Source organism: Notamacropus eugenii, chromosome 2 (assembly GCF_028372415.1).
Source record: "Notamacropus eugenii isolate mMacEug1 chromosome 2, mMacEug1.pri_v2, whole genome shotgun sequence".
Classification (NCBI taxonomy): domain Eukaryota; kingdom Metazoa; phylum Chordata; class Mammalia; order Diprotodontia; family Macropodidae; genus Notamacropus; species Notamacropus eugenii.
Window position 1 is genome coordinate 93,221,929 of NC_092873.1, and position 19,675 is coordinate 93,241,603.

Here is a 19,675-nt window from a genome sequence, read left to right on the forward strand (position 1 = left end):
TGTATCCCATCGATATGCTCCTGACCCTTAATAGGTGTGCAGTTCTAAATCAAATCACTTAATTTCTCTAAGCCTTAATTTTCTCCCCTATGAAATAAGAAGACTGGACTAAAAAGCCTCTGATATCCCTTTTAGCTTGAAATCTGTGAACTTACCATCCTGTTTATTTCCCAGAAGTTCAGATGAGCCATAGTGCCTGAAAAGTAACACTAGTACATACCCTTTGATTATCATCATTAGAAAAGTCTTAGGAAAAAAGGAAATGTGCCCTTCCACAAGGGGCATACAAAGAGCAGTTATGTTGACCTAATCATATTAAACTCAGCAATCAACAAGCATTCATTCAGAGCCTACTATGTCCCTAGCATTATGTCTGCAAAGCTGTTCTTTGTAAGTTAACCAGAGATAAAACACAATCAAAGAAAAAATCCCTCCTAGCAAGACATTTGTATTCTAACCGTTAGACAGCAAGGACATATATAAGGGTGTAGCACATAATACAAAGTAGATCAGTACAAGATCATTTTCCCTGCCACTCCTAACCTTGTATTCTTTGTTCTCACTGAAACCTCCAATGCCTTCATCCATCAATCAGTTCTTTCCCAGAAAGAAAAAAAAATTCCAGTCACATTTGTAGAAAATGTAAAACTCTTAGCTCAAATGTATAACTTTGTTTTAACTGTAGTATAGTTTTTGTACAGATGTATGTATTTAAATAATTTTAAGATTTGGATGAAATTTACTTTGGGAAGTTAGTAACTTTTACAGACCAAAACCACAGTGTAAGGAAGAGTAATGTTAATTTTCCTTATCTAATTGAGATACAATTATCATTTGATGGTATGTTAGAAGTAAAGAGTTTGTATAAAGAATATGAATCCTATTTTCTCTAGAAAATTTCATTATAACATTGGTAATGGATTTAGCTTAAGAACTGAGAACAAAAAGGAACATACATGGAGTTCTATATACCTCTATGAGCTTCATAGAGAGATTTGACTTAATTTTTTTCACTTAAAAATGGAAAAGCACATTCTGACTGACGAGGTTTAGGGGTCATAGGGACCCCAAAATACCAACAGTCCAGGTCATGCTCGAATGAATTTGATTCAAGCCTTTTTAAAGCCAAAGAAAACAAAGTTTATTAAAGATTTGCCAAATTGGTTTGGCTCTTAAGGAGCCTAAGCATTTGTAATGCTTATATTCACAAACGGGCCAGATAGAATCTCAGCTAGACAGTCTGAGTTGGATTGAATCTGAGCGCCTTCATGGAGGTGAGATGGAACTAAATACAGAAAAGACTATAGGAGGGATCTGGGGGTTGGTCTGGTGGTCTAGAGTGAAGAGAGGAGGGATTTAGGGAGGATCTTGAGAAGTCCAAAGTGGGAATTCTGGAGAGTTGGAGACAGCTGGAGGCAATCAGAAGATATCAGACAATGGAGCATCTGGGTGGGAAGCAGATGGGACAATCAAGAGGTAACAGATAATGGCCACAGATTTGAGTATGAAAGGCCAGGTTAAGTGGGGAGATTCAAGGACAATTCAAGGAAGTTTCCAGAGTCTGAACTCCGTCATGACTGCTTTGGTTCTTTTATTTTTCAGAACTTTGCTCAATTCTTTTTTAGAAAAGGACACCTGGTTTTAAAAAAAATAATCCTAATATGTTATTGCTTTAGGACTTTCCTTGAATAATCAATCCACTAGAGTCATTTGCAGCTTGTCCATATCTTTAACTCCCTTTTCTAAAAATGTGTTGCCTAAGCCTCTTCTAAATAGACTACCAGAATCATGTATTAGCCAAAGCAGTAGGGAAATGGGGCCAAAATCAAGAGACTAATTCCAAATACTGTAATAATTCTTCTTTTTTTAGATTTTTATTTATTTTTAGTTTTCAACATTCATTTCCATGATTTTGAGTTCCAGATTTTCTCCCCATCTTCCCCCCCCCCCACCACCCCAAGATGGCATGCATTCCTATTACCCCTTCCCTAGTCTGCGCTCCCTTTCATCATTCTCCCCTTCTTATCCCCTTCCCCTTTATTTTCTTGAAGGGTAACATGGATTTCTGTACCTCATTGCCTGTATATCTTATTTCCCAGTTGCATATAAAAACAATTTTTTAACATTTGTTTTTAAAACTTTGAGTTCCAAACTCTCCCTTCTTCCCTCCCCACTCACCCTCATTGAGAAGGCAGTCAGTTCAGTATGGGTTATACATGTGTAGTTATGCAAAACACCTCTATAATAGTCATGTTGTGAAAGACTAACTATATTTCCCTCCATCCTATCCCATCCCCCAATTATTCTATTTTCTTCTTTGACCCTGTTCCTTTTCTAAAGTGTTTGCTTCTGACTACTGAATGGGAACAGATTTAGTGAAGACTTCTCAGGGATATGGAGTCATCTCCCTGGAGTGGAAGAGACCTTAGGCCCAGGTTTCTCTTCCTCCAGAATCAGGTGATTTCCATATAAGGCTATGTATTGCATTAGGATCAATGATTGGATATGACTCACTCAATACCTGATTTGCATATGTGTATGCAGTCTGCAGTCCTCACACTGGTCCACCTGATTTGCATAAGTTCTCAATGCTCAATTTGCATGAGTCTTCAATGCTTCATTTGCATATGTTTTCAATGCCTAATTTGCATATAATGATATGTATTTTCACGGGTTTTGTAACATCCTGGAGTGGGAAATTTGAATCAGGTTTCAAAAGGGATTGGTTAGATTTCCACCTAGAAAGTAAGACCCATGCTTCTCAGCCAATGAGAATAATGGTCTGCTGTGGGAGGGGGAATTTCTGAGTCAGGGTCTATATAAATTGCCATTCTGCTTCTGTAAGGCGCCTCCTGACTCCAGCTTTACTGGTGAAGGGACTGCCCGCTTCTCCTGAGAACCAAATAAAGGAGATTTTCTGTTTTTACTTTGAGACACCTCTGAGCCAATTTGAGTAAGGGGGGGTCATGCTTCCCCCACACACTACCCCCTTCCCCATTCTCCCCCCCCTCCCCCTTATCCCCTTCCCTCTTACTTCCCTGTAGGGTAAGATACCCAACTGAGTATGTGTATCATTCCCTTCTTAAGCCAGATCTGATGAGAGTAAGGTTCAGTCATTCCTTCTTACAGCCCATCTCTTCCTCTCTATTGTAAAACGTTTTTCTTGCCTCTTTTATGTGTTTTTCTTGCCTGTTTTATGTGAGATAATTTACCCCATTCTATCTCTCTCCTTCTCTCAATATATTCCTCCCTCATCCTTTAATTTTATTTTTTAGATATTTTCATTTTCAACTCACCCTGTGCCATCTATCTATCTGTCTGTCTGTCTCTCTTATCTATCTATCTCCTCCAACTACTCTAATACTGAGAAAGGTCTCATGGTTACAAATACCATCTTTCCATGTAGGAATGTAAACAGTTCAAGATTAATAAGTCTCTTATGATTTCTCTTTCTGTTTACCTTTTCATATTTCTCTTAATTCATGTATTTGAAAGTCAGATTTTCTGTTCAGCTCTGGTCTTTTCATCAAGAATGCTTGAAGGTCCTCTTTCATTGAATATCCATTTTCCCCCTGAAGGATTATACTCAGTTTTGCTGGGTAGATGATTCTTGGTTTTTTAATCCTAGCTGCTTTGATCCTCAGAATATCATATTCCAAGACCTTTGATTTCTTAATGTAGAAGCTTCTAGATCTTGAGTTATCCTAATTGCATTTCCTCAATATTTGAATTGTTTCTTTCTGGCTGTATTTTCTCTTTGACCTGGGAACTCTGGAATTTGGCTACAATATTCCTAGGAGTTTTCCTTTTAGGATCTTTTTCAGAAAGTGATCAATGGATTCTTTGAATATCTGTTTTACCCTCTGGTTCTAGAATGTCAGGGAAATTTTCCTTGATAATTTCTAGGCCTTTTTTTTTTTTTTTTTTGAAAATAGCTTTCATGTAGTCCAAGAATTTTTAAATTGTCTCTCCTGGATCTATTTTCCATGTCAGTGGTTTTTCCAATGAGATTGTCTTCTATTTTTTCATTCTTTTGGTTTTATTTTATGATTTCTTGATTTTTCATATGGTCATTAGCTTCCATTTGCTCTATTCTAATTTTTAAGGAATTATTTTCTTCAGTGACCTCTTGGACTGCCTTTTCCATTTGGTCAATTCTGCTTTTTAAGGCATTCTTCTTCTCATTGGCTTTTTGGATATTTTGCCGTTTGGGTTAGTCTATTTTTAAGGTGTAATTTTCTTTAGCATTGTTGGGAGTCTCCTTTAGCAGGCTATTGACTTGTTTTTCATGATTTTCCTGCATCACTCTTATTTCTCTTTCTAATTTTTTTCTCTGCTTCTCTTACTTGATTTTCAAAATCCTTTTTGAACTACTCCATGGCCTGTGATCAATTCATATTCCTCTTGGAGGCTTTTGATGTAGGAGCTTTTGGTTCTGCTCTCCTTTTCTGATTGTATACCCTGATCTTCCTTGTCACCAAAGTAAGATTCTATAATCTGAGTTCTTTTACAATGTTTATTCATCTTCCCAGCCAAACACTTGCCTTTCTAACTCTTTTGTCAAGGTAGAACTCTGCTTCCAGTGGTATGGAGGTGTGTGTATCCCCCACTATCTATTGGCTCGGAGCTCAGGAAGCAGCCTCTGCTGCTGCCTCAGCCTACCACTGCCACCACCCGGGGGCTGGAGCTGACCAGACCACCTGGTCCTCTTTCACCCACGTCCCACAGAGTTTTCCCATTGACCTTTTTGGTGTTTGTAGATTGAGAGGTCTGGAAAACCACCACAGCTACCAATGATTCAGCCTGCTGAGGCCTGCTCCAGCCTGTCTGTGCCTGCATGACCCACTCTGGACTGCGCTCCACTCTCTGCCCAGTGCAAAAGACCCTTCCCATTGACTTTCCAAGTTGTCTTAGACTGGTGATGTTTTAATTCTTTCATTTTGTGGGTTCTGTAGCTCCTGAATTTTACAGTCATTTTTTACATGTATTTGGAGGGCTTTGGGGGAGAGCTCAGGGAAGTCCCTGCTTTTACTCTAACATCCTGGCCCTGCCTCCAAGCTGCAATAATTTTTCAAAGGAAATTTCCATTTCTTTAAAATGGAAATGAGATGTATAACCTGTATCAGATTGTTTGCCATCTTGGGGGGAGGTTAGGAAGGGGGAAAAAATTTGGAACTCAAAATCTTATAAAAATGAATTTTGAAAACTATCTTTACATGTAATTGGAAAAAATAAAATACTATTAAGTGGGGGAGAAAAGGGAAACTCTCACTTTGGTAGCTGAATGGAAAATTACTATTCACTGCTCTATGGTTAGTCTAGTGACCTAACTTGATTATGTGTATACATATAAACATATGCATACATAGTGTATGTGTGTGTATATATGTATGTATATGTATACATATTGCAATATAAATATAACCTATCATGATTTGCTTTGCTATGATATAACAATGTAATAATGTAGCAAACGATATATACATGTAGATACATATAAAAAATAAAATGAAAATAAGAAGTAAAATAGCTTGTGGAGCAGTCTATAAATATCTACCGAATTTAAACCAATTTAGTTCTGAGATGCTTTATTTTATATAAAATTGTGAAATCTCTTAGTTGGATGGGAGGTCAAAATCCAAATTCTCTCTCCTAAATCATGAATTCTAGTGAGAACGTTTCTAAGGATCACAATCTTCCCTTGAAGACTTCTGTAATGGAAGTCTTTCCATCCTCTGAATCAACCCACTCCGTTCCAGACAGTTTTGATTTTTAAGAAGTTTTTCTTTTTCTTGAGTCAGAGTATCAATTAATCCTTACTATAATTTTCTAACTTTTCCTACAGGTTTATCCATGGTTGTTTTAGGAAGATTGTTTATCCTCTTCCTCCTGTTCTAGGTCATATATCACAAGGCAACATTGATTTCATTAGTTAATCACCCTGAAACTATATATGATAATGAAGTTGGTGACAGATACATAGTCAGAATCCAGAAGGTTGAGAATGAATTCTTTTGAGCTAAACAAGTTAATGTAGTTACAATTATTACAGTAATGATCATTCAGCATTAGTCATGGGGTGCTTGGTCAGTACTACTTAGAAGTTGTAAATGGAATTCTTTTTATATCGGTATATGTAGCAACCTAAAAATTATTGCATCACAAAATTAGCATTCTAACAATTTCAGGGCACTCACAAAACTCCTGTAAAGCTATAACCTGGAAAGGCAGGTAGTCCTTAAAAGGAATAAATTTAAAATGTGAAAGTGTACTAACCTGAAGATCAGGTTCAGGCATATTCAATTCATCATCTTCAAAGGAGCTTCTCCTAAGTTCTTGTTATGTTTTATTTAAGCAACCAAATCTTTTATTATTCTTGCACTGTTTGCATTATTTAGGCCTGCTTATTTTGTAGACTAGTAATGAAATTTCATTAAAACATTCAGATTTGGGAGTCAAGTCTTAAACAACATTTCTGCATGCTTCTATGGAATTGCATTTTATGCAGGATACAGGAATACAGTTTGACTCATTTTACAGACAAAACTTTGAAAATTTTGCCTGTTCCCAGGTCAGAGAGAAAGACATATTTAAATAGAATCAGTTCCACACAGATGTAAACTGGCTGGTGTTTGAGAATAACAAGATAGGGTCCAGAAAGTATGGAAATAAATACTCTTCTGAGGCTTTGGAGAGAGAGAGAGAGACCCTTAGATATCTTCTCCAGTGGTCTGATGCGCCTTTTCATTGCTTCTTATGTGCCCCTGCTTGCTGAATCTTTGGGAGAATCTCAGGACCCCTGTGTAGAGCCAGGGTCTTCACTATTCTAAAAGCTGGATGCACACATTATCAGTAAGAGATGTGATTAATGACAGTCAATTAACAAGCATTTATTAAGTTTGTCCCATATGCCAGGCACTGTGGTAGGGACTGGAAATAGAAATACAAAGAATGAAGCGATAACTACTCTTAGGGTCCTAACATAGTAACAGGATTCAATGTGTTGCAGATCCAGCCTCAAGATTCACAGAGAACAGTAACAACAGTAATAACGATAACTAGCATTTATATGTGTGCCAGGCACTGGGCTAAGTGCTTTAACCCTGAGAAATAGGAGTTCTTGTTATCCTCACTTTACAGTTGAGGAAGCTAATGCAAACAAAGGTTAGATGAATTGCCCAAGGTCACAGAGCTAGTCAGTGTCTAAGGTGGGATTTGAACTCCAATCATCCTGGCTCCAGGCCCAGCATCTGTCCATTGTACCACTCAGTGGCCTCTAAATCCAGTCATTAGAAACTGTAAACATCCGATCAACAGACAATGTAAATCTATGACCCTATAATCTACTGTCCAATTCCCAGTGACTCACAGTGACATGACACCTGGGGAGACATGCTCACAATTTGGAACGAAAATTAAGCATTATTTCTTAATAATTAAAAATTAAAACATTTTTAATCTTTTATTGGTACTATATTCTCTCTCTTTTTTATTACCTTTTCCCTATTATGATCTCCTCTTACCCCATAGAAACCATTTCCTTTTTTGACAAATTCAGATAAGCAAACAAGTCAAAATAGTGACCATGCTTCATTCTTATTTATGTAGTTCATTATCTTTCTGTCTAAAAGCAGAAGATATGCTTCACTATGAAATCATAATCAGTCATTGCCTTGACCAGTGTCAACAATCTTTCAGTGTTTTTTCCCTTTTGTGTTATTGTGGCATTTTAAAAATTGTTCTGGTTCTACTTACTTTATATATTGAATCACCTGCCCAACGAACTCTTTTAAGATTGAGTGAAGATTTTCTATGTAGTTATTTTCAATATATTTAAAGTGTAACTTTAATGCCAAAACATTTTTTTTCCATCTTAGATATTTTTTATAGCGACTTGTTGCTGTTCATGTGTTCTCCTTAATCTTGGACCCCATTTTGCACACAAGCATTGGGTCAACAGGGTGACTCTGCTGTGAATTAAAAAGCAAGGTGCTATTTTGTGACCATTCAGTTGCCTTTTTAATTTAATTTCAGCTTGAAGCTAACTGTTACATGCCTTGTGGTTGAGGGGGATGGAGTTATTCTTTATTGTTCTGGATTTAAGATAGATCACATGTACAAATTGTTGGTGATTCATTCTGTCCTTATGAATGCTTTTACATTGGAGGCAGTTGCAGTAATACTCACCTTTGCACAGCTTCTTCTCTAATGGGTGTTCTGAGCTCTGGGGATAAAAAGTTATTTTTGAATTTTCCCAAGCTCCCTGAGGATATTTCTTAGTTTAGAAAGTTTTTCAGTGAACTGTATTCTACTAGATTTTAAATTCCAGTAACAGGCATTTGCCTTATGTGCTATGAATCCTTATTTCTGGAGCCATTTCCATTTGTTCCTTTGTAAACTTGCCTCAGATTCTGATATGGTGAACCTATCAACACCAGTACAACCTGCCTGGAAACCCTGGTTTTTCATTTCCATCTCTTAGCCTTCCAGAAAAGTAACCATAGAGATAGCTCCCGCTTGTCGTGCTGAATAAAGAGCACCTGCCTCTCTCTAACTAACTGGGTTGTGCAGGTGGAACAGTTAGACAACAGCTCTTTATTTTCTTTACACCTGACTTACTTTTATAGCACTGCTTCCACAACTTTAGGATTCTAAATTCTGTAATGACAATTATGGTTCAGGTTCATATATGTAATGTAAAGGTAGTGTGAAGTAGATAGGGTGTGAATGGGGAATTTTAAGACCTAAGTTCTAGTCTAGACTGCTACTAAAAAGATGTGATAAATTGCTTTTAACTCCTTTAACCCTATATTTTTGGACAGAGCCAATGTGGAAATTTGTTTTGCTTAATTTTATGTATATGTGTGTGTGTATTTGTTAGAAGGCTTTTCTTTTCTTTGCTTTGAGGGAGTGAGGAACAGGAGAAGGAGATGAAAGGGAGAGAAAATAAATGCTTGCTAATTTTTTTTAAAAATCAACGTAATTAAAAATAAAGGGGTTGTATTAGATCTCTGAAGACCCTTCAGACTCTGAAATTCTATAACTTTATGTGTTTGCTTTTTGTATTAGAAGATTATTTCTGCAACTAGAAGCTATAATCTGTATAATAATAAGATAATTTTTTTCTTTAATGTATCTTAAATAAAACCCTTCTCCTTGGATTGTCAGAATCATGAGTTTTATTGTTTAGAGGGCCAATTAACTTTTCTTAACACCCCCTAAAACTAGTTGACTTTATTATCAGTTAGTATTTATTGAGTGCCTAATATATGTCCAGATGATGTGCTAGTGCCATGGTAGTGCCATGTCAAAGGATCAAAAGGGAAGTCAGATGAGAGTGTGTAGATCCATCCATATAATCCATATGTCAGCAAAATAACTCAAAACCACTGATTAACAGGTGGTTTAGTTGCATGGTTGTTATGAAAGACCTGGATAGGACATTTAAAAATCTTTAAATCTGATTTGTTTTACTTTAAAACACGCTTCCTATCTATCCTGAGCAAGAACGTCCAAGAGGGAATGTTGAACTGTGGATTTGGATCGAGGATAGTATTTTGTTGTTGTTCAGTTGATTTCAGTCATGTTCAATTCTTCATGAGTCCATTTTGGGTTTTCTAGGCAAAGATACTGGAGTGGTTTGCCATTTCCTTTTCCATTTCATCTTACAGATGAGGGTTAAGCAACTCAAGATGAATCTTCCTGATTTGGAGTCCAGTTCTCTATCCACTGTGATGCCTACCTGCCTGTAAAATAATGTAGATAAAACTAGATGTAGTTTGGGGCTGGAATGGAGTAGGTAACAGCAAAATAACTTGGCTCTGCCCAGCACCCTGTGCCCTAGTGATTTCGGTCAGTTAACATTTGATAATCCACATTAAGAGAAAAGAAAAAAAACAGGGATAGATAAGTCCAGAATAACAGTGTGTGTGTGTGTGTGTGTGTGTGTGTGTGTAATGTATATAAAAATTTATTTTATTTTATTTTTTTTTTACCTTTACATTCCATTACATTTGTTCCCTTGCATACCCCAAGATTGAGCCCTCCTTTCTAATGGTCAGTCAACAAGCATTTATTACTATGTACTAGTCTGAGGCTATAAAGATAAAGTGAACAGTCCCTGCTCTCAGGGTACATATATTCTAATAGAGACAATATGTACATTTTATACAGGTTGTTGTTTTCTGATCAGTTGATTACCTACCGTTCAATGTGCTTACCTTTAATAGCCAGTAAACAGAATTATTGAAAAGCAGAGGCCTTTGCTAGGATGCCAGAGTAAGAATAAAACCCAGAAGAGATCCTCAAATAAACATGGGGCACACTTTTCACAAATACACACAGCATGAATAAACACATAGGTTGAGTATACTTGTAATGAGGTACATTGCTGAACTCCCTGGGCTTCCCTATCACCTCCAGCTTAAAGCTCAGCAGCATTCGTCATTTAGAGTATTTTTGCAGTCTTTCAGAAAAAGCACAGACCGTTGTCCCCTTGCACTTGTAGAAGCCTTCTTCTCCTTTAGGGCCTCTGAGTCACCTCCCAGATGAGGGGTGGAAGGGTAGGATCCTCCAGCAACCTATGACACTGAGATTTAACGTTAACTTTCAAAATCTCTGCCTGGTCTAGGGCTAGACCCCCTCTTTGAACTTTGAAAGAACAGAATTAAAAGATGTCAAAAAAATAGAGAAAGTCACAAAGTAATGGATGACAGATGGACAACAAAAGTATTTTGCCACCTACAAGGCATTATAGTAGGTGCTGGAAATTCCAAGACAAAAACTAGAAGTAAGGCCATGTAAAGCTTAAAAGTCCACCATGTAAAACTTCCCTCCCCCCAACTTTTGGTAAGTTCCAGGCTGTCTGTACTGAAGAGCAAACAGATAAAAATAGTATCAGTAAAGGAGTTAAGTAACCAGAAGAGGAGTTGAGATCCTTGAATTGTTTTGTTTTTGTCTTTATATCAGTAACCTCTTGGCAACTTCCTTGTACATGGTAAGCCATTAATTCTAATTGAACCAAATTAAAGGATTTGGGTAAAAAATGTTGTGTTGCGAAATTTGAAAGTTGTAATTGAAATGAGTTATTTCTAAACAACAATAATGTTAAGAGGCAAAATGATGTAGTTGCATCCAGGGCAGGCCTTGCAATGGAAAGAATGTCAGATTTGAAAGTCATAGGACCAGAATTTGGGTTGGAATTAGGAATGAGTAGCAGTTCTGAGAGTGGCCATGCACCAATAACTCAGTTCTTTAGGCTTCAGTTTCTCATTTGTAAAATTGGTTTAGATGACCACTAATGTCACTTCTAACTCTAAATCTCTGATCCTGTCAGCCCGAGTTCTAGTCTTGCCTCTGACACATCATCTCTGTGTGACTATGGATAACTCAATCTTTCAGTGCCCCAGAAATTTTTTCCTAAGACAAAAGACTTGAACTGCCTTGGTGGAAGAAGTTTCTACCCCAAGAATTTCTCTATACCAATGAAATTACCTGTGGAATTGAGGCATGGCCAGTTTGCAACCCCATTTTGCCTCCCCCCCAAAACAAACTTGGGTTAAAGAGATTCTGTTTTGGAGATTTTAATGACTTTTTTTTTTCTTATAGGTGATTGGCCTATTAGATGTTTTCACACCCGCAAAGTCTCTGGAGGAATTCAATGATGTGTGAGTAAATGCTTTGAGTTTGTTAGCTTTTGCTAGCTACAGACAAGTCAGCTTCTCTTTTCCAGTGAGTCCGTTTCCCTACTTAGCAGTATTTAAGACTTCAAAAGCCTTTTCACATTATACCCAACTCTTTGAGAAAAGAAAATACTGACAGATACTACCAACATTTCCCTTTTATAACTTCCAACTATAGAATTCAGGGTAATTTTTAAAAATAAAGTGAAGCTGTTCAGAAGTTTTAAGTGAATGAGTGCTTTTGCTGATTAGTCCTCTTGTCTTATCGGATGACCCTCTTTCACTGAAAACTGCTTTTTTGAAAAAATATGTTTATTAATTTTTAGTTTATAACATTTAGTTCCACAAGCTTTTGAGTTTTAAAGTTCTCCCCCTCCCCAAGACAGCATGCAGTCTGATATAGATTCTACCTATATGTTCATATTAAGCATATTTTCGTATTAGTCATGTTGTAAAGAAGAATTATAACTGATGGAATGAACCACAAGAAAGAAGAAACAAAATAAAAAAGAGAGCAAATAGTCTGCTTCAGTCTGCATTCAGACTCCATAGTTCTTTCTCTGGACATGTAGAACATTTTCCATCATGAGCCTTTTGGAGTTGTCTTAGAATCTTGCATTATTGAGAAGAGCCAAGTCTATCCAAGTTATGAAAACTGCTTCTTAATAAAATCCACTGAGCTCTGATCCCACATATATTCCTGCCTCTCTTTGCTGTAAATTTTTGAAGGGGAGGAAATGCAAAGTCACGGAGTACTGGCTATGGCTCAGTTCCACAGGTTTAGCACTACTTTCCCTAGTTAAAATGAATCTTGGCTCCGCCTTTTGGAGGAATAGAGTCTAGATAGGGAGATTAAATAGGCTTCATTAGTATTGATAGGAACTAAGTACAACTTGTACCTCTTGCAGCCATACTTAGCGCCTGAAGATATGAAGTTCCTGAATTGACTTTACTAGCTCTCCTGCATTACATATATAATATGTAATGTCTCTCTACTCGAGGATGTCCTTTTAAAAAAAATAGAATAGTCTAACTACCTTAGATAGCTTTTTAAAACCTAGAAGAAACAGTCAAATAGTGTGTTCTGTGAATCTTATTGGGAAAGCTGAATTAGATTTGTTGTTGATATTCAGTAGTGTCTTACTGTTCCTGACCACATGGACCATAGCATACCAAGCCCTTCTATCCTTCTCTTTCTCTCTCTCTCTTTCTCTTCCCCTCTCTCTCTCTCTCTCTCTCTTTTTTCTCCTCGTTTGTTATTTTCATGACACTGTGTGTCCATCTCAACCTCTGCCATTCTCTTTTCCTTTTGCCTTCAATTTTTCCCAACATCAGGGTCTTTTGCGCTGAATCCCATCTTCTCATTATGTAGCCAACAGTGTTTAAGCTTCAGTATTTAACCTTCCAATAAGTTAGTTTGAATAAGTTTCTTTAAGTATTGACTGATTTGATCTCCTTTGCTGTGCAAGGGACTCTCAGAAATTTTCTCCAACACCGTTTGAAAGCATCAATTTTGCAACACTCATCTTTCCTTATAGTGCAATTGTCACATTGATATGGGGGAAAAACTAGATTTGACTTTACAGATCTTTGTTGGCAAGGTGATATCTCTCTTTTTAGTATGCTGTCCAGATTTGCCATAGCTTTCCTTCCAGAGAGCAAACACCTTTCAATTTCATGGCTGCCATTGCCATCTGCAGTGATCTTTGAGCCCAAGCATATAAAATCTGACACTGCTTCCCTTTCTTTTCCCCCTCTTTGCCAGGAAATGATGGGACCACTTGCCAAGATCCTAGTTTTTTTGGTCTTAACCTTCAAGCCAGCTCTGTTGACACTCTCCTCTTTCACCCTCATCAAGAGGCTTCTCAATTCTTTTTCATTTTCTGCCATCAGCAGATCTGAGAATGTTACTATTTCTCCCAGCAACCTTAACTCCAGCTATTGATTCATCCGCCCTGGCATTTTGCCTGATAATACACTCTGCATATAAGTTACATAAATGAAGTGACAATATATAGCCTTGTTGCTTTTCCAGTCTTAAACCAATCAATTGTTCCATGGTTGGTTCCAGCTGTTACTTCTTGGCTCACATACAAGTTCCTCAAGAGACAAGTAAAATGATATGGTACTCCCATCTCTTTGAGAACTTGCCACATTTTGTTGTGATCCACCCAGTCAAAGGCTTTAGTGTATTCAGTACAGCAGTATTGAAGCAGATGTTTTTCTGGAACTCCTTTGCTTTCTCCATAATCCAGCAATTTGGCAATTTGCTTTCTAGTTCCTCTGCCTCTTTGAAAAGTAGCCTGCACTTCTGGTAATTCTCAGTTCACATATTGCTAAAGCTTAGCTTACAGAATCTTAAACATAACCTTGCTGGTGTGCAAAATGAATGTAGTTGTTTGCTTTAGAATTGCAACATAAACAATTGAGATTTCCAAATTTGCTGGCATATTGAGTGCAGCATTTTAACAGCATCATCTTTTAGGATTTTAAATAGCTCTACTGGAATTCCAGTTCTTCCTTAGACCCACTTGACTTCATTCTCCAGGATGTCTGGCTCTAGATTAGTAACTATACCATTGTGGTTATCAGTGATGCTAAGAACTTTCTCTTTTTTTTTATTCACTACATTCTTTAAAAAAAAAAGTGTGTGTGTGTGTGTGTGTGTGTGTGTGTGTGTGTGTGTGTATAATTTATTATTTTTCAGTTTTCAACAGTCACTTCCACAAGAATTTGAATTGACAAATTTCCTCCTCATCTCTCCCCACCCCCCACAGCAGGACAGTGTGCACCCCATCCACCCCTTTTATCACTCCTCCTTCTTGTATCCCCCTCCCTTCTTTCCCTGTAGGACAAAATGGATTTCTACACCCCATTGCCTGTACATCTTATTTCCCAGTTGCATGCAAAAATAGTTTGTAAGCATTCATTTTTTAAGCTTAGAGCTCCATATTCTCTCCCTTCCTTCCCCCCCACCCACTCTCATTGAGAAAGCAAGCAGTTTGATATAGGTCATGCAGGTGTAACCATGCAAGACACTTCTATAACTGTTATGTTGTGAAAGATTAGCCATATTTCCCTCTGTCCTGTCCTGCCTTCCATTTATTCCATTCTCTCCCTTGACCTGTCTCCCCACAATAGTGTTTACTTCTGATTATCCCTTTCCCCAATTTGCTGTCTCTTCATTACCTTCCCTCTCCTACTCCCTTCCCCCCTGCCTTCCTGCAGGGTAAAATAGATTTTCATACCCAATTGAGTGTGTGTTATTCCCTCCTTAAGCCAAATCCCAAGAGAGTAAGGCTCACTTATTTCCTTTCATCTCCCCCCTCATTCCCTCCATTGTAAAAGTTCTTTCTTGCCTCTTTTATGTGAGATGGTTTGCTGCATTCTGCCTCCTCCTTTCTATTTCTCCTAGTACATTTCACTCCACAGTAAATTTTATTTTTTAGGTATTCTCCCTTCATATTCAGCTCACCCTGTGTCATGTGTATGTATGTATGTATGTATACATACACACACATACATACCTACACATATCCATACACACATACAATGTACACATGTGTGCATGCATGCACGCACGCACACACACACACACACACACACACACACACACACACACACACCCCTTTCCATGTAGGAATGTAAACAGTTCAACTTTAATGAGTTCCTTAAGGCTTCTCTTTCCTGATTACCTTTTCATGTTTCTCTTGATTCTTGTATTTGAAAGTCAGGTTTTCTATTATGCTCTGGTCTTTTCAACAAGAATCCTTGGAAGTCCTTGGAAGTCGTTGAAATTTCATTTGTTTCCCTGAAATATTACACCCAGTTTTGCTGAGGAAGTTTTAATCCTACTTCCTTTGTCCTCTGGAATATCATTTTTCAAGTCCCTCGATCCCTTAGTGTAGAAGCTGCTAAATCCTGTGTTATCCTGATTGTATTTCCATGATACTTGAATTGTTTCTTTCTGGCTGATTATAATATTTTCTCCTTGACCTGGGAACTAGGGAATTTGACTACAATATTCCTAGGAATTTTCCCTTTTTTTTTGATCATGGTTTTCAGGTAGACCAATAATTTTTTAGTTATCTTTCCTGGATCTAGTTTCCAAGTCAGTGGTTTTTCCAGTGAGATATTTCACATTGTCTTCTGTTTTTTCATTCTTTTGGTTTTGTTTTATAATTTCTTGATTTTTCATAAAGTCATTAGCCCCCATCTGCGCCATTCTGATTTTTAAATTTCTTTTTTTGTTTTTCATTTTTTTCAGTGAGCATTTAGACTTCCTTTTCTATTTGGCTAATTCTGCTTTTTAAGGCATTCTTCTCCTCATTGGCTTTTTGGACCTCTTTTGCCATTTGGGTTAGTTTATTTTTAAAGGTGTTATTTTCTTCAGCGTTTTTGGGTTCCCCTTTAGTCCCCTTTAGTTGACTTGATTTTCATGATTTTCTTGCATCACTCTCATTTCTCTTCCCAATTTTTTTTTCCACCTCTTACTTGATTTTCAAAATCCTTTTTGAGCTCTTCCATAGCCAGAGAACATTTCATATTTTTTTTTGGAGGGTTTGGATGTAGGAGCCTTGACCTTGTTGTCTTCCTCAGATTGTATGCTTTGGTCTTCCTCTGGTTGTATGCTTTGATCTTCCTCATCTGAAAGGATGGAAGAAAATATCTTTTCACTAAGAAAGTAGCCTTCTGTAGTCTTATTTTTTCCCCCTTTTGGGGCATTTTCTCAACTACCTATTTGACTTTTAAGCCTTTTGTTAAGTGGAAGGGTATACTACCCCAGGCTTCAGAGGTTTTGTGCAACTGTTTTCTGAGATATCTCTAGGGACCTGTAAGTTCTCAATTTCTCCAAAATGGCATAATCAAGGGAGAGATAAACTCCTTTTCTGGCCTGTGCTTTGGTCTGTGAGCAATCATAAGCACTCTTTTCTGCCCTGGAACTGTGAGCAGGATTCTCTCTCTACAGCTGCCACTGGCGCTGTCACCGGCTCTGCCATGCCAGTGCTCCTCCTTACCCCCAGGACCATCACTCAGGACTGAGACCCAGATCAGCCACTCAGTTCCCCACTGTCCGTAGGCCAAGAACTCCAGAAGCATCTGCTGCAGCAGTGGCTGCTGCTGCCTTAGGGCTGGAGGTGGGGCTGAACCATGTTCCCCTCTCACCCAAGTGAGAGAATTTTCTCACTGACCTTTGAAGCTGTGTTTGGTGTTTGTGGGTTGAGAAATCTGGAAACTGCAGCAGCTGCCTGTGATTCAGTGCCCTGCAGCCTGCTCCAGTCTGATCTATGCCAGTTCTGCTCTGAGCCTGGTGCAATAGACCCTTCCTGTCAGTCTTCCAGGTTGTCTTGGGCTGCAAATCTGTCATTTTGTAGTTTCTGCTGCTTTAGAATTTGTTTAAAGTCATTTTTTACAGGTATTTTAAGGACTTTGGGCGTAGAGTTAGAGCAGGTCTGTCTTTCTGCCCTGCCATCTTGGCTGCACCCTCTAAGATCTTTCTTTTACTGTTCTTTTATATACTCTTACCACTTCTTAACATCTCTTTTGCTTCTGTGAATTCCCTACCATTTTTGTCTTTTATTGTGCCCATCTTCGCATGAAAAGTTTACTTTATAGCTCTGATTTTCTTGAAGAGATCTCTTGTCTTTCCCATTCTGTTCTTCAGTTTTCACTTTTCTTCTTTCCTCAGTTATTTGTAAAGCCCTGTCAGACAGCCCTTTTGCTTTCTTGCTCTTCTTTATTACTACTGGAGCTGTGCATAGTTGTCCTCTACTGTTCCCCAATAGCACATTGGGCACCATCCAGATTCAGGGATTATCAAGGGACACCCTTATCCTTCTTAACCTCAGATTCTTTTTCTTGAAAATTAAGGGTTTGGTCTACTAGATTTAATATTCGATATTAATTAATTTGATATTAACTAGATATTAATATTCGAAATAAGATTTATGAGTCTTCAGATATAGACTTTTATATAGTGTCAGCTCTGAAGAAAACCTAGAGTTTAGGGTAATATGACTGAGCATATCTGCATCTTTTTGGTACTGATTGTATTGGAAAATCTAACTCATCCTCAGTCAAGGGTAATCATAATTCTTCAGAGCCATTTATAATTCATTTAAGTAAACCAGTGATTTTTCAGTTGCACTTTAAAGCAAACTTTATTTCTGGATATTAATCTTGTGTGCTAATAGTAAAAGAATCTTAAATATTTATAAACTTGACTATTGAATCTCAATCATGTTTGGTGTATGTTTGTTGTGCTAATGTTCCAATGATCACTTTTAGTTCATCACCCAATTCTAGTTCTTCATTTTCTATTTCTGGAAGAGTAATGGATCTAACATGCTTCTCTTGTGAGGACACTCGTAACAACTATGAGAAAGGGCCACCTGTTGGTGAGGCTTGACCTTTAGGAGGAGCAGTATAAAAACAGTTCTTGACTCTGCCAGATGATGGTTGAGTTGGGGGAAGCTGAAAGAATTCTCTTCCAGAAAGTTGTTCTTGTCTTCCAAATCACGTGAGTGTCGCAGTGTATAGTATAGATGACAAAAAGTAAGTATAGCTCCTTTGAGCCATGTAAATCTGATTGAATATCTACTAGCATTTTTCTTCCAAGTATATATAATCTTTTTTCAAAATCAATTTTTAAAAATTTGTTTTTGACAATAGCTTATATCACCAATACTTAGCAAATGGTTGAATGTATGTATACACTCATGTGACATGCGTTTACTAAAAATTAAAAATGTAAAAGTTATGGCAAATAATAGAGGAACAAATGTTATATGCAAAAAGTATCATTTATTCCTTTACTAGTATGTTCTCCATGTGCTGAGTATTTGCCTAGAAAATTGTCCCGTGTGCCTTACTCTCCATTGTTCTGATGGTTTTCCACATTTTGAAATGTATTTGGGACTTCTAAAATCAGGGTACAACCATTATTAATTTGCTGTGATTGATTGCTAGTTGGGTAATAGAGAATCAATAAAGAGTATAAATATAAAATTGTGCTTTAAAAAAGCAACAAAAATAGTCATGAACACAGATAAGGGGAGAGTAAAAATAGATAAGGTGGTAAATTACATATACTTTAAGGCACTCTAGAAAATGAGTCAAAATCAGTGATTAACATGTATATGTAAAATGCCATAGCATCTAAATACTTAAAAGAAAATGCTAATTAAATATATTGAGAAGTTCACAGCAAAAGTATAATAGCTGAGAAATTCAACTTTGTCTTTGAGATCTGGACAACTCTAAAATAAGGAGAAAGTAAGAAAGGAGTTAAGGATCTGAAGTGATTTTTAGAATAGTTATGCTAAAATTGGCACTTACTGAATGGGAACAAAAAAGGAAGGTATATATTTCTCATGTATGGCAATGGTACAAAAATTGACCACATATTAGGGCGTAAAAGTCTCGTACTCATATACAGAGAAATAAAAACACTAAGTGCATCTTTTACTGACTGCAGTGAAATAAAATTATATTCGGTGAAGAGCCTTTGAAGAAAAAATGAAAAATTAACCTGAGACAAAATTATTTAGTCCTAAAGGCTTGATGGTTCAAAGAACAAATCATAGAAATTATAGAGGATTTCATCAAGTAAAAGGACAGTGATAAGACAACATACTGAAACTTTTGGGATACAGCCAAAACAATTGGATAAAATTACTATTTCTAAATATGTTCTTCAACCACAGGAAGAAATAACAGATAAGTGAGTTGGGCATGCAATCTAAAAGCACTAGAAAAGCAACAAACCCCAAAATCCCAACCAAACACCAAATTAAAAATTCTAAAAATCAAAGAAGAGATTTAACAAAACTTAAAGCCAAAAAACTCTCCACAAAAACTTCATTTTCCAAGGTTACCATTAATCTCTTTGCTGCCAAATCCAGTGGCTTTTTTTCAACCTTTCCTCTTCTTTGAGCTCTTCAGTTTTCAATACTGTTAACAACCACCTTCTCTTCTTTCTCAGTACGCTGTGC

At 37.2% G+C, this 19,675-nt stretch overlaps 1 protein-coding gene across 2 annotated transcripts in view; it reads left to right on the forward strand.

Annotated features, from left to right (window-relative positions):
* The window catches only part of MAPK14 (mitogen-activated protein kinase 14), a 98,110-nt gene that overhangs the window by 47,153 nt on the left and 31,282 nt on the right, over nt 1-19,675 (forward strand). For both annotated transcript variants that reach the window (XM_072641894.1, XM_072641895.1), the window contains exon 3: nt 11,608-11,666. In XM_072641894.1, the coding sequence (XP_072497995.1) occupies nt 11,608-11,666 (59 nt within the window). The remainder of the gene's footprint in view (nt 1-11,607; nt 11,667-19,675) is intronic.